The sequence below is a fragment of the Notolepis coatsorum genome (genome assembly GCF_963971535.1).
Source record: "Notolepis coatsorum genome assembly, chromosome: 16".
In the NCBI taxonomy this organism is placed as follows: Eukaryota; Metazoa; Chordata; class Actinopteri; order Aulopiformes; family Paralepididae; genus Notolepis; species Notolepis coatsorum.
In genome coordinates this window covers 68,727,621-68,739,900 of record NC_140180.1, presented here as the reverse complement: position 1 = coordinate 68,739,900, position 12,280 = coordinate 68,727,621, and the positions used below count along the sequence as shown (strand labels likewise).

The 12,280-nt window shown below is 44.1% G+C and overlaps 1 protein-coding gene across 1 annotated transcript in view; it reads right to left on the bottom strand.

The window, feature by feature from the left end:
• The window catches only part of fermt3b (FERM domain containing kindlin 3b), a 48,618-nt gene that overhangs the window by 24,035 nt on the left and 12,303 nt on the right, over window positions 1-12,280 (bottom strand). Inside the window, exons 2-4 of the mRNA XM_084332362.1 lie at window positions 10,159-10,283; window positions 5,755-5,988; window positions 145-261 (exon numbers count right to left, since the gene is read on the bottom strand). Coding sequence (XP_084188488.1) covers window positions 145-261; window positions 5,755-5,988; window positions 10,159-10,282 — 475 coding nt within the window. The 5' untranslated portion in view covers window position 10,283. The remainder of the gene's footprint in view (window positions 1-144; window positions 262-5,754; window positions 5,989-10,158; window positions 10,284-12,280) is intronic.

Genomic DNA, 12,280 nt, shown 5'->3' with positions numbered 1-12,280 from the left:
CCATCCGACTCTTGATGCTAATGCATGAATCTGAGCACAAGACGAAGGGAACTGAGCATCATTTCTAGGGAACTGTTGATTTGACAAATCTAAAGGTATGAGATACTTTATGAATCTGGGCTCTGATTGGACGGTGGTCGGTACCTGAGGTGAGCGGAACCTCTGTGAGGTCATAGATCTCCTCTGCCAAGACTTTGTCTTTCTTCTTCTTCTTCTCCTCCACCGGCCGCAGGAGGGACAGCTCCTCGGGGTGGCGGATGTCTGAGGAGGGAGAGAAAGTCGGGGATGATGATGGGAGTGGATGGAGGGGTAGAGACTAGAGAGAGATAAATCAAGCGATGGAAAGATGGGATGGATGGTTGGATGGATGGATGGACGGATTTAAATGCATGCTGGATAAGTGTCAGCATAGCATCAATGCTCGAAGATGGACAAAGACAAGGAGTTTTCCTGCAGGAGTTCTCAGAGGAAGAAACCGACCTCAGCTTTCGTCCTGCTACTCACACTTATCCCCCTCAACAATGTGCTTCCTACCTAGGTGTCCAACGTTAATTCGGCATGATTATCCAAAATGGCCGTCCGCTTCCATTGATTCCGAGGCTCTAGTCAAAACACTTCCCTGGCTTCTTTTACCCCTTTCTTGCGATCAGCCCCTGCATGGGATAGCTTTGGTTCTAGAATTTCATTGGCTACAAAGGTGGTCAATAATTTTCGCCAACAGCAGGGACTGGTCCATTCAGGACCCGGCCAAACCGGACGTGGTCACTTGTCCGAATGGCTTGTCAAATGATGCTCGTCGGATGTTTCGCCTTGTAACTCGAGACTGGAAGCAGGCAATAGGGTAGGGTGACGATCGAAAGGCGGCAAATTCAACTTTCCAACAATGTATTGGTTGATCGGCAAAAACGCAGCCCGGAACCGGCAGACGAGGGCAAAGTGCTGCAACATGTGTGCGCATGTGTGACGGCCTGCCATCAACTCCTCCCTAAACTCGGGGGTGGTCAGAGTCACACCGCTCATAAAAAAAACCCAACCATGAACCCCACCGTCATAGACAACTATCGTCCTGTCTCTCTTCTCTCCTTCCTTGCTAAATCACTTGAATGTGCTGTATCCAACCAACCTACTGATTATCTCTTATAGAATGACCTAGACCCTAATCAGTCAGGCGTCAGGACTAGTTACTCCACAGAGACGGCCCTCATATCGGTCACAGAGGCTCTTCACTTCACTGGAGAGGGACCCTGTTGGCCCCCCCTTCGGACGGGCGTCCCCCAGGGCTCGGCCCTTGGACCCCTCCTCTTCTCCCCCTACACCAAATCTCTGGGTAACATTATCACGTCTCATGCCTTCTCGTATCATTGCTATGCCGATGATACTCAACTCTTCCTCTCCTTTCCTCCCTCAGATATCCATGTCTCTGAGCAGATCTCTGACATCTCCGCCTGGATGACGACCAACCACCTCAAACTGAACCTAAGCAAAACAGAATTGCTTCACCTGCCAGCCAAATCCTCCCCGCTGACCGACCTTTCCATCATAGTGGAGAATATAGCTGTGGCCGCTTCCCCAACTGACAAGAACCTTGGTGTTGTCATTGACCACCGGCTGAACTTCTCCGCTCACATTGCAGCGACAACCAAAACCTGCAGATTCCTCCTGAGCAACGTCAGAAGGATCCACCCCTTCGTGAAAAAAGAAGCCACTCAACTCCTTGTCCAAGCAACAGTCATGTCTCGCCTCGACTACTGCAATGCACTGCTCACTGGTCTACTGACCACTGCCACCAAGCCTCTTCAACTCATTCAGAACGCAGCCTACCAAAGTCAGCCCATGTTACCCCACTTCTTAGGGACCTGCACTGGCTCCCCATTGCTGCACAAATCCGCTTCAAGGTCCTCGACCTGGCATATCGTGCAGCAAAGGGAACGGCTCCTGCCTACCTCCGGTCAATGGTCTCTAACTACATACCCTCAAGACCCCTCCGCTCTACATCTTCTGGCCGCCTCAGACCCACTCCTATCCGAGCTCCGGGAGGGTCATCAAAGAGAAGCCGCCTATTCTCGGTCCTCGCTCCACAATGGTGGAACGAACTTCCCACCACAGTTAGGACAGCCAAAATCCAAAAACCAATATTTCGCCGTCGACTAAAAACACACTCCATCAATATCTGAAATTCATTTTTTTTTTTTTTTTTTTTTTTTTAAACCTTCTTACTGAAGGTAATGCACTCACTGACAACACTGACACTCACTATCATGCACTCTTCCTACTATACTAATATGTCTTTACAACTATGCACTCAACACTGCACCACTGTTTGATGAACATTGTTACTCAGCTGAAAGAGTTGTACTCTTCCTGTTGACAGAACTTGTAAGTCACTTTGTATAAAAGCCTCAGCTAAATGTAAATGTAAAATGTAAATGGATGGAACAATATTAAATTAGATGGAACAATATTAGACTATTGTTGGATCTTCCAGTCTAATTTAGTCTGGCAGAATCATCAATTCTTCAAAATACAGTCCCAATACATTACATCAATAGTCCATTTGAGACACAAAAATCTATTATTAAAGACAATCCATTTAGGATTTACTCTAAATGCATTGCTGTCAAATTAATTGCTGGTGGAAATTATATTCAGCATGACACTCTAATCTACAGCCCCTACACAAGCTGTTCTCCATCAGCCTGAGCCGTCATTCTCCACACGTAAATCAAGCAGCTTGTCTACGAGGCCCCAGCATCCCTCTGCTCTCCAGTCATGAATATTTATGATACCGAGAAGACTGACACACATTATAATATTGTATAGTAATATTTAAGAGATACAGAGAAGACTGACACTCATTATTGTATAGTAATATTAATTAAGAGATACAGAGAAGACTGACACTCATTATAATATTGTATAGTCATATTTAAGAGATACAGAGACCGACACTCATTATAATATTGTATAGTAATAGTAATATTTAAGAGATACAGAGAAGACTGACACTCATTATTGTATAGTCATATTAATTAAGAGATACAGAGAAGACTGACACTCATTATAATAGTATATAATACAATGTTACTTGTTTATTGCACAATGTTGATTCTATTATATGTTATTTGCACATCGTTGCAGGCAAGACCACCCGCATTTCATTGTATACTTGTATGCCGTGACAAATAAATCTCTTGACTTTACTAATATTGTATAGTAATATTTAAGAGATACAGAGAAGACTGACACTCATTATAATATTGTATAGTAATATTTAAGAGATACAGAGAAGACTGACACTCATTATTGTATAGTAATATTAATTAAGAGATACAGAGAAGACTGACACTCATTATAATATTGTATGTTTATGTTTATTTAGGATCCCCATTAGCTTTTGCACTAGGCAAAAGCTATTCTTCCTGGGGTCCGGTACAGAGATACAGAGAAGACTGACACTCATTATAATATTGTATAGTAATATTTAAGAGATACTGAGAACACTGACACTCATTATAATATATTTGCCCCCCCCCCCCTATTATGTGAATTAAACTATCACATAATTAACACTACAGTGGACAAATCCTGTATCAAACAAATAATTGTATTAAGCAATTGCATTTCAAACAACAGACTATATCTGTATCTTCATTTTACTGTATCTGACTGTACACAACTGCCATCTAAATCCTGCTCCCTCACCTGTTGTATAGAGTGAGTGGGACCTTCCCAGGCAGTTGCCTGCCTAGCTCAGTCCAAAAACAGGGCGCCCACTCCGACAAGGTTAATTGACGTGACGTGACGTGCAATGAGTGATAGAAAACTGGTGCCCATGTTGCCCACGCCTAAGTCCGCCACTGGTTGTACCTCTTTTTGCACAATCCACTTCTCAGTTGCCTCAAGGCTTAACAATCCTTCTTTAAACTGTCTTCTCCTCTTCATCCATACTTCCTCTTCATGACTGAAGAAGATTAAACAGGTGAAATCAATAAAGGATCACAGCTTTCACCTGGATTCATGGTCAGTCTATTTCATAGAGAGGATGGGTGTTTGTGTGGTCAGTGTTCACCAAAGAAAATAAAATTTTCCCGTAGTGTAGATCGTTGGTCGACTTTCCATCTATCCACCATGTTTAAACTAAAATAGGAAATTAAACTATTATCTACACTCCCCTTCTGTATCAAATAAGAAATGTTTGTTAATTGTATGTACAAAAAATAGCCTTGATCTAGTTTGAAGACTGCTATAGCCCTTGGGAATAAATTAGTACAACTACAGACGGTGGAAATAAACCTACAGTACTATACATTACTACAGTACTAGGAGTTTTCTTTGTTGGGAAATAGTCTAGAAAGAGTTCTGAAATTGGACCAAATGAAAGCAGGAACTGAGCAGATCATTGGGGCTTCTCTCCCTTTCTCTCTCTCTATTTCTCTCTGCCTTCATTCCATTCACCTCTCCCCTTTCACCCCTGTCTCTCTCTCTCTTCTCCACCTCTCCTAAACACCCATCCTTCCTCCCTTTCCCTCTTCTCGCTCTCTCTCTCATCCTGCTATTTCCCATTGAGGACATTTACATTATAATAGCTATTACTGTGAGATAAGGCTGTGTCGTTATTATACAGCTGTGAGACGACTTGGGATCAGTCTGTCTCATTAATACGTTGCTGTGAAATTAGTTTGTAATGAAAGAACATTCTGATGCCAGGAAAAAAAAGAAAAAGAAAAGGAAACGTCCTTCTAAAGGGAGAGAAAGAGAGGGGGAGAAGGGGAGAGGCGTGAATACAGATAGAAGAGAGCTAGCGAAAGAGGGAGGGAGAGAAGGGGAGAAGAGAGATGAAGGCAGAGATGAGTGAAACAGATGAGGAGGGGGGGGGAAATATAGGGGGAGATACTGACAGAGAGAAAGAGAAATAAGGAATGAAAGAAAGAAATAAAGAATATGAATATCTAAATAGAGAGCAAGAGGAGAACATAGACATAGACCTGACTTGGTTCTCTTGGGTCGACTTTGCTGAAAAAGAACATTAGCTACTTTAAAACCCAACATGACCTACATTTTCAAGATGGCCACCACCCACTATACTGCTATTTCTGCTGTGTTGACTTAGATGTTAGACATTTTCATCTCATTCCAGGTGAAAATCCAAGATGGCCACGCTTGGAAAATCATGCTAAATGTATGTACTAAAGAGTTCAGCAAATGGTCATAGTATTAGATTTCACAGTCAAAATGTACCCTGTCTTTGACAGATTCAGTCAAACTTCTCACCAGTCAAATGGCTTCATCTCAGTAATTCAGTAATTCCCTTAATCTGAATACAATTATCTTTTTGTGTCTGACAATACTAGTTGGGGTTGAAGGGTTGGTCATATTTTCAAGTAGTAGCTGAGTTGATTCTAGGAAATGGGACTCAATTGGAAACTGAGCGTGGCCATCATGGATTTTCACTCGGAATGAGATGAAAATGTTCTAGTGAGATGTTGTGTGTTCCCCAGTGAAAAACATGTAATTCAACACAAACATTGCATAAATATGCTTGCTCTATTAAATTCTGTAATGGAAATGGTATTTTGATATTGTCGGCGGTGGCCATCATGAAAAACAGTGGCACATGTTGGATGTTTATAAAAAAGGCGAATGTTCTTTTTCAGCAAAGATAACCTTCACACCAAATTTGGCACATGTTGTTGTAGTAGCCCACATTCTCTCGTATCTGCTTGCTGCTTGCGTGGACCTCAGGGGCTGACTCACTCAGCATGGTGCAGAGGCCCAGCACGGTGTGGAAGACGGGCCCGGAGAAGCAGGCGCGCAGCCTCAAGGTGAGGCCGTTGGGCAGGGCCAGCCTCAGGGGCTTGTGCTGGGGCATGAAGATGAGGCGGGCGTCTGATTGGATCTCACACTTCTCCAGGGTCCAGGCTGACCGCAACAGCCACCGCTGCTTCTGTTCCCACCACAGGGCGTGGTCCGACCAGTCGCGCGTCATCTCTGAGGAGAGCAGAGAAACCGTGTGAGGGGGGGGGGGCGCTCTCAGACACAGAATCGAAGTCTGGTGTTGCATGCCAGGCCACCAGGAGAGCACATAACATAATTAAGGACAGTACACACCCCCAACACAGACTCTTCAACCTCCTGCCATCAGGCAGGCGATATAGGAGTCTCAAAGCCAGAACTACGAGACTGACAAACAGTTTCTACCCACAGGCCATCAGACTCATGAATGCCAGCACCTCCACCTAGCCCCCCCCCCACACACACACCTTGGTAGAGACTCTGACCTGATTACTGCTGTGAACACACTGTCACCCTTCCCCCCGAACTATGAATCACTAAAGACACTTTTTAACTGTTGCTGTGACCCACTGTCACCTCCATTCATATGTAAATACTGATCGGAACGTGCAATGTTACTCACTGTGCCTTGTATATATATATTTATCTATTTTTACCTTATTTTCTAGCACTCGCTTGTATTTAAATATACAATCACATTGTAGAAACTGTGTGATCCCCACTGTGCAGCAGACAGGGGGGGCGCTGAGTTCACCCTCCCTCGCCAGCTTGACAGCAGGATATGCATCAGGGGCAGCGATGCAGTCGTGCACACACGCGGTTACACGCCGTTGTAGTAGATCACTGAGGCAGAAGTGCGCTCGGATGTGCACGTGCGCACACAAAAATGCGTTCACAATTGTCACTGGACTTGTCGCGCCGTGCGGGCGGTGCGGCAAGTACCCGGCCGGCACATACCACCTAGACTTTGCATAATAATAGGATACCGATAGCATAACAACGAGAAGAGCCAAACCAAAATACAAGCCCGGCTGTACCAATTGGTGGGGGGTTGTTTGATCTGTGGTCCCGACTGGAAGGATGAGACATTAAGTTGTGCTTCAGTCTCTGAAGGAAACTGTCCTTCTGTAAACTAACTCTAAGTTACATTGTTAATTTAGTTTGTATTTACTTTTCTAGTTTAAGTTAATTCAATTAAAGAAATTGTAACTACAATTACATTTAAAACATTTATGCATAATAATCATCTGTTCTGTGCGCAACCGAGGGAACATGTATGCGCGTGCGTGGGAGCGTGCGTGCACGTGGCGTTTGGGCAGTTCCCATATTACGACTGCACCACTGATCAGGGGCAACTCTAGACAACACACTGTAAATGTTTGAGACCATACCTCTTGACGAGGCGGCCCTCTCAAGAAGCTTCTCCCAGTCTGAACACGAGGCTGGAGTGTTCCCCTATTCTAGTCTGGCAGGCCAAACAGATTTTTAAGTTATGGCACATGTGGGCCCTCTTGAGGACGATTTGCCCACCGGCACTTTGGCGACCTCTAGCGGCTCGGGTGTGCATATTTTTTAATACAATATATATATATCGAATTAAAGCCCTATTTGTTGCCTGTCGATAGTTGTTTCAGCAATTCTCGAGTTACATGCCGATATGTGAGGCGTGCGCCGAAGTAGACTGCAGACTTTTTATTTTTTCAAATACCACTCCCGACTCTCGAGCCTCCGTCAATCATTTGGCGATCTCGAAAATTAATGGACAGGGTTGTAACCAATGTGTAGGGCAGGGCTATTCAACTGGCGGCCCGCGGGCCAGATCCGGCCCGCGGGATGATTCTGACCGGCCCGCCAAAGATTACATGATAATAATTTTTTTTTTTTTTTTTTTTTTTTTTACTTTTTTCTTTTCATGTCAACGTTAACACGCACAATTGAGCCAAAAGTCACTCAATTAATGACAGATTTCATTGATAAATTGAGGGAAAACTTTGCAAGTCGATTTGATGAATTTGACATGTCCAGAGAATTGATGCATTTTGTGAGCAACCCATTTGCCAATGTAGCTGCTATTTCCACAAAAGGACAAGAGTTCCTTGCATCACTTCACATTGATGAAGGTCTCCTGCAACTTGAAATAATTGACATGCAAGCATCATCTGCTCTGAAGCAAGCACTTGAGAATGAATCCACCACAACATTTTGGATAAAGTGTATTCATGTCAAGACATTCCCCAAAATAAAAACGCTGGCAATATCTGTGCTAACAATGTTTGGCTCAACATACACCTGTGAATCCAGTTTCTCTCACATGAATGCCATTAAAACAAGCAACCATGCCTCCTTGACAAATGAGCATTTGCATCACTGTTTGCGGGTAGCCCTCACTTCCTATGAACCCTCTTTCTCTGCCATTGCCCAGTCAAAGAAGTGCAATCGCTCTCATTAGATGTGTGTATGTAGGCTAGGCCTGTCTGCCCCCCACCCCCCTGATGTTTGAGAGTTAAGAGTCGACAATAAGTGCTAATAAGATGCTGTGATTTGCTGTTGTTGCACAGAAATTAAGCACTTTTTCATAAGCTCAGCTGCACTATAAATGTGTTTTTTAAAAGTGTTGATGTTAGAATGTTCAGATGCACAGGAGATGTTGCAGTTGTTGCACAGTCATAAATGAAGCACTTTTTGCAGGAGATGTTGCAGATGTGGCACATAAATGAAGCACTTTTTTTTGAAAAGTATACTACTTTTGCAATGAAGTTAAAGGGGAACTATCTTATAAATGGCCTTTTTCAGTGTTTAGCATTGTTTCCTATGTGGACTTATATTAATATGATCTATGTCTCTAATTCTCATATTGGCGCATTCTTCCAATTCTCCTCTCACAATATTCACCCTCACTGAACTGAGTCATCTGAAAATGTGCTGATTTGTGATGTCAGAGAGACACCGCTGCATGATAATCAGCTGAGTTTCCACACAGTTCCCACTGTGGTTGGAGCCCATGAGGCTCAAAACGGCTTAAGATCTTGAGGTAGAAAAATGCTGTTTTTGAGTACTTGATCAGAAATACAAAACAATGAATTAAAAAAAAAAAAAATACAGAGGTGTTCCATAAACCCACAGGAATTGTGTAAAAGTGCCCAAATAGTGAAAGAAATAGTAAAATAGTTCCCCTTTAAATAAAAGTTGTGAAAATGTGGTTGCGTGTTGTGTCAAGTGTATATTATATTCATAGCACAGGGAGGCGCCGTGGCAGTCCGGCCCCTGGCCCCTTGGGTTTCTGACAATGTGGCCCCCTGAACAATTTAGTTGAATAGCCCTGGTGTAGGGCTTTCCAATGGTACCCCACGTGGGAATGAGCGAATCAGGGATCTACAGTAGGTGAAAAGTCACGAGCCAAAACAGGAAGCGAATTCTCCATCGAATGCATTGAAGTCTATGAGAAAATAGTTTTCTGAGCTCTCACTTTTTACCAGAACTGCTTCTAATCACTCATTTCTGAACGGATTCTTATGACATTTCGAAAATCTACTACACAAGACTTCAGGCTATGGAACCAGGGTGTTTCTTCAGCCATACCAATTTTTTTGGAAATACTAATTCTGGACTACTAACTACTACAGAAAAACGTGAGTAACACGTTTTTCCACAACTCAAGTTCAGACCTGTTACTCTATTTCATTAGCACTAAAAGTGAATTTTATTTATTGTGTCGGAAACGTCAGAATGTCATCTTTCAAAATAGACCAGGCTCATGCATGTGCTATAAGTATAAAGTATAGTATTTTGGTTTGCAAAAGAAGTATGCAGTCCTCAAAAACGAAAACAAAAATGGCCACTGTTGGGGGCGATTTATAAGAGGATAAAAAGGCAGTATTTTTGTATTTCGTAATGTTCATAAAATTGGACCAACTGTTACAATGCCATGCCTCTGCGTGTCCTCCAGATGATAGGATGTAATTACACCAGATGGGGCCTCGTGATGGAAGAGATAAGCCCTGAGGCCGAGTCTCCTGTGCAGAAGCTTGAACATGAAAAACCAATAATGATTTTGTCCACTGAAGGTGGAAATCTGGGATAATACCACGTTGATGTCAATTGTCAAGGAGATGTTCTTATTCCTGGATATGATGGTCTTCTCAAGCCGCTCCCAGCTGCCTTCCAGCTAATATGTCTTATAGGCCCATATTTTATATATCCATGCTAAAATGTTTACAGTATGTATGTTTGTGTCTGTGTGTGTCTGTGTGTGTGTGTGTGTGTGTGTGTGTGTGTGTGTGTGTTTATGTGTAAGGTCTATGTGTACTCATACCTGTACTTTATGAGTGTGAGTGAGAGAGAAAAGAGAGGCAAAGAGAGACTCACGTATCTTCTCTACCAACTTGAGGATAACCCCTCCTATGTGGAGGTCAGAGGTCACGCTGAGAGTGAAAGGCGGGACATCGGGGCCCATGTCCTCCACTGTGACCGAGAGGTCCCACACTGCCATACTAGAGAGAGAGAGATGCAGAGAGAGACATACACAAAGAGGGAGAGAGAAAGACACAACCATAACATTTTAACAACATACTAAAGAGATGCTATGTTAAAAGTCCAGATACTCAGAAATGACTGAGCGAGGTGGAGTAAGAGAGAGAGAGAGAGAGAGAGAGAGAGAGAGAGAGAGAGAGAGAGAGAGAGAGAGAGAGAGAGAGAGAGAGAGAGAGAGAGAGAGAGAGAGAGAGAGAGGGAGGGGAGACAGATAACACAATGTATTTTGGCCAATCAACTGGCAGAGGAGAATTGAAAATTAACATAAAGTTTTACCTAACCTAACCCTAACAGTCTGTTTTAAAGTGATAACCTAACCCTAACAGTCTGTTTTAAAGTGATGACCTAACCAACATGGTCTGTTTTAAAGTGATAACCTAACCCTAACAGTCTGTTTTAAAGTAATAACCTAACCAACATGGTCTGTTTTAAAGTGATGACCTAACCAACATGGTCTGTTTTAAAGTGATAACCTAACCCTAACAGTCTCTTTTAAAGTGATAACCTAACCCTAACAGTCTGTTTTAAAGTGATAACCTAACCCTAACAGTCTCTTTTAAAGTGATAACCTAACCCTAACAGTCTCTTTTAAAGTGATAACCTAACCCTAACATACGGTTATCTATATAACCATAGTTATATTATCGTACTTGGCCATCGCGTCCCGCTCTTAAGCCTATCGAGATATACCTCATCTCATGTACCTACTGTACTCCATCAACGAAAACAAAAATACGCCCATCACCTGCCGGGCCCTGCCCCTATAGAGGCGTACTCTATAAGATACTCGGCATGGTCACCAAACACTCTTCCTCTATTTTCGTTTCCATCATAACGGTCGCAAGACGCCTTATGTAACTAGTGCTATGAAAAGATTAGAGAAATTGCGTAATGTTGAAAGTTTACCGGAGGTTTGCTTACCCCTGGAATCTTCGGGGCATGTTTCAGCGACACGTCGGGCCTATTCTGATGTTTCCTCGTCTGGTGGCAGCAGGACAAGGAGCAGCGTGCAAGGTTTGGCTATCGAGCCGGCTTGTACACAGGTAGGCCCTGTGTCATCAGGCATTGATGTTGGTGTTAGTAATGCTGTGGAGTGTGTTTCGGCGCCAGGGGCGGGGTGGCTTGGTGAACGTTCCACTGCAGTGGACGATTTCCTGGCTATCCTGGAGCATGCTGCTTACACTAATGCTACTGCTAATGCTAATGTTGATGCTGAAATGGGTCGTTGTTCTAATATTCCCCGCCGCGGGACGTTGCCGCTTTTCCCTCCTCTTGCCCGGTTCATTGATGAAGGTCAGTCGGTTGCTAATGTGGGGGGTTTCGCTGAGTGTTATTTACCTTTTTTACGGGTAAAAGGGCTAACAACAGGGTGCAGGCCGGGTGTACCGTGGCTACGTAGCCAGGTAGCTTTGATCCTGTGCCCCGGCGGGGATGAACGATGTCCCACCCGGCCGATGCTTGAGAGCGAATCGGCTCGGAGGGTGGCAGTATGGACGGATGAGTGGTATACTGCTGCAGGATGGTTTGTAGCAGCGGCCAGTGTTATGGCTCAGCTGTCTATTTTCCTATCCACATTGGCGTCGGGTAGTGGGGCTATGGGTCCAGCCGACATTGTAAACATGTTGCATGTTTGTGGTGTTATAGAGATCTTGACTCAGTCGCAAGCTATAACTGCGGGGAGGATTAGGATGCTATCAACGTTTGTTATTAGGCATGTCTGGTTGGAGCACTCTCCTCTTGGGGAAGAGGATAGGTTTTCTCTCCTCACGACTCCTTTTTCCACGGAAGGACTTTTTGGTCGTTCTGTGGAGGCGCAGGCGGTTGTTGATCTGGGTCCCACACCGCCTCACGCTGTGCAGCCAGAGGTTGGAGCACGGCCTCGTCAACGACTGTGGCAAGGCCCTTGACAGGCGGCCATGTTTCCCCCGCCAGTGGTACCCTGGGCGGAGAGTCAACG